The 3,531-nt window shown below is 49.8% G+C and overlaps 1 protein-coding gene across 1 annotated transcript; it reads left to right on the forward strand.

Moving 5' to 3' along the window:
- Nucleotides 1–290: 290 nt before the first annotated feature.
- Nucleotides 291–883, forward strand: H310_15300 (hypothetical protein; the record flags this gene model as incomplete). Its single annotated transcript, XM_008883284.1, has 3 exons — nt 291–566; nt 613–655; nt 714–883. 3 exons carry the CDS (start codon nt 291–293, stop codon nt 881–883), a joined length of 489 nt encoding a protein of 162 aa, XP_008881506.1.
- Between the last annotated feature and the right edge of the window lie 2,648 nt (nt 884–3,531).

Below are 3,531 nucleotides of genomic sequence, written 5' to 3' on the forward strand. Positions count from 1 at the left end.
AGGAACGAATCAATTTCTGTCGCACGCTTGTCCATCGCTCCGCTCCTGGACTCGCGCATTCCGCCATCGAAGCTGGTTTTCTCGCGGACAGGAATTTTGAATTTCACGACTTGTGGGACGTGGTTCATCTAGACGAGAAGTGGTTTAATGCCGATAAAGACAGAAGAAAGGTTTACCATGTTCCTGGTGAGAAGCCCCGCCAACGAAGTTGAAAGAGCAAGCGCTTTATACCCAAGGTCACGTTCTTGGCCGAAGTGGCGAGACCTAGATTCGATGCTGAGCGTGGTGTTATGTTCGACGGCAAGATTGGTATGTGGCCGGCGGTCAAGTACCTTCCAGCGGCTCGTTCGTCTCGCAACCGACCTGCTGGCACGATAGTGACGACTTTGGCCAACGTTGACGCTACCTTGTACCGCGACTACGTCATCACACGTGTTATTCCCGCTATCAAGGAGAAGTTTCCGAGTACTCACAAGCATGTCATTCTCCAGCAGGACAACGCGACGCCCCATGCTGCCATCACAGACGAAGTCTTGTCGCATGTGTCGACCGACGGATGGCACTTCGTTCTTCGCCGCCAGCCACCTAACAGCCCAGATCTAAATGTGTTAGATCTGGGCTTGTTTTCGTCGATTCAAGCTCTACAATAAGGACGGTGAGTCGCACAATCGATGATGTGATTCAAGCGACCTTGGTTGCATTCGACCAACTAGAAGTCGAGAAACTGCAGAATGTGTTCCTGACGTACCAGGCTGTGATGAGACTTGTGCTGGAACATCATGGAAACAACCAATTTCGCTTACCTCGGAAGGGAAAAGATGCTTTGCGACGAGCTGGCGCCCTCATGGCGAATGTGTCCTGCCCTGCGGCGCTTGTGACCTGAATTTACAACCGTATAGATTTTAACCAATAACATGCATGCATTGTATCTTTAGAATAAAATGTCGTGACTAATTTGGAACAAGAGCGATTCTTATATGTCGACAGTATATTGGAACAGAGGATGTATTGACCAATTTCGCAAAATGGAGGATATTTTATCGCAATTAATTGCTGGATTGGACTAATAACAACAAAATACATTGCGTGTCTCCTACAGCAACAAGAAACCGAGGCACAACTTACAGAGACGCAAAATCAACTTGCTGCTAATCAACGCTTGATGCAACAGCAACCCCACCGGCTCCGCATCAGCGTGACCAAGAACGAAGAGTGGAAAGATTGTCTATACCGTCGTATCATGGAAATCTTGATGAAAGTATCGCATTGTATATCCACCGTGTTCGAACGTTCTTTACGGCGAAGAACCTGGACTATACAAACGGCTCTGAAATCGTGACGCGCGGCCTTGCGATGGTTGTGGCAAACCTCAATGGCAGGCGACGGCTTGGTATCAGGAGTTGGCTTCCCGCAAAGCAAGCAGCGAAATCACAGCGCTTGTGGAGTTCGAAGAAGCAATTCGCGAGGAATTTTATCATGATGACCTACAAGAACGGTGGTTCGATAAGCTCATTGGGTTGCATCAGAGAAACTACAAGGACATATAGCTCAATGGTACTCTTGGAACTGAGTGGACGAAAATGTCAAGCTGTACGTCGCAACGTGCAAAACCTGTCCACGCTATAAGTAGAGCAGTACCAAAGGCAATGGCCGAATGATCCCAATCAAGTCTCCTGACGAAAGCTGGCATACAGTTTCCATCGACTGGACACTGATCACCCTGTTTCCAATGGCAAAGATTCAATCATGACTTGTGTCGACAAGTCATCGAAACGGCCAAAGTACTGCGTCACGATGTCGAACATTGATGCACATCAAGCTGCAAAGGGGTTCTTGGACTCTGTTGTCCAGAACCACGGTTTGTCTGCTGTCATAGTTAGTGATTGAGATCCAAAGTTCACTAGTCAGTTTTGGCAAGCTTTGATGAACATCATGAACGTAAAACACTACATGACCACGGCCGGGCGAGCGCAAAGTGATGGAGCCACAGAACGGCAAAACCGAACTTTAGAAGATGCTCTACGTTGTCAAGTGTCCTACTTGGGTCACGACTGGACTGAGCATCTCGGAACCATCGAGTATGCTCATAAAGGACTCGTACAATCATCGACGGGAATGATTCCCTTTGAAGTTGATACTGGCAGAAAGCTTCGTAATCCAGTGTTGAATGACATATTGGCGCTGAACGCTGGCAAATAACTTTGCTGAGCGACGCAAGGAGTTGCTAAAGATGGCCTTGGACAACATCAAAAAGGCTCAAGCTCGCCAAAAGGGATTCTATGATCGCAATTGAGCAGTAGTGGAGTCTAAGGTCGGCGGCAACATCATGCTGGCTACACGCGATATTCCATTAAAGCATGCACAGCTACTCGACAAACGAGAAAAGTCAAAGTTCGTACCACGATTCATTGGTCCCTTCCAAGTGACGGAAGTAATCAACTCAAATGCGATGCGGTTGGCTCTACCTGCGTCAATGCGGCGTCTGCATAACGTCTTCAACGTTGACCGGTTGAAGCGTCACGTGCCAAATCCAACTCGATTCCAACATCGTCCGATTCCGAAGGCTACGCCTCATGTCCTGGACGACAAGGGAAATGAGCTCTTTATCGTAGAAGCATTGCTAAAGCAACGGCAATTCAATCGTAAGAAGGAATACCTTGTTAAGTGGCATGGTTTGCCAGAGCACGAAGCAACATGGGAGTTGGAGCGAACAATTAAGTACGTTAGGCAATGTAAGAAGCTTGTCCTAGACCTACGTGAGAACACGCGAGAGACCAAGGCGACATAAGGGGGAGAATGTAGTGACCATATGGATCTAACTAATGATGTCGTGACGTCGAGTGTGTGTGGTCGGTATGAGACGGCAGCTAGCGGTACCCGCACCGGCACAACCGCAACCGCTGCTCTACATTGGAGCTTGAGTATTGCTATGTGATCTTTAGCTAGCACACTTTAACGATGCCAATCGAATCACTTCCAATTTTCCTCTGCGCTATTAACTACCCTCCAGAGGGGGTGGTGGGCTTGGCGTGAAGTAGTTGATGAGCGGTATCGACGCCGCCTGCTCTTCCTGCACACATGGCGAGATTGCTTTCAGGGCTGGATTCACCGATTCTGGACGCCGTGTGAGTCGGCACACTTGGAGAGATCGTCCTCACCGTGCATGGCGTCCACAAGGACGAGCTGACACATCGGACGACGATGCCAGGTCGGCCGATGCCAACGAAGACGACAGGGCCAGTCACTTGGAGCTGCGTCAGATGCGGTGAGATGTACAGAACACACAGTCGTGGTGCGGCGGCATTCTGGGATGCGTTGCGATGTAGTCGACGGGCTGAGAGGCCACTTTTCACGAGCGTGGATGGACGTGACATGATCCTAGCTGCCCGACGACACCCAAGTCATTGCGATCGACCGGCCCGGACTCGCATTTTCGGCCCCCAGTCCGTTCGCTCGAACGTCCGACATGGTAAGGGGCGTCCATGGTCTCTCCATCCAGCCAGGTCACTGTCGGCTATAGATTTCAAAGGA

The sequence above is a fragment of the Aphanomyces invadans genome, assembly GCF_000520115.1.
Source record: "Aphanomyces invadans strain NJM9701 unplaced genomic scaffold supercont1.313, whole genome shotgun sequence".
In the NCBI taxonomy this organism is placed as follows: Eukaryota; Oomycota; class Saprolegniomycetes; order Saprolegniales; family Verrucalvaceae; genus Aphanomyces; species Aphanomyces invadans.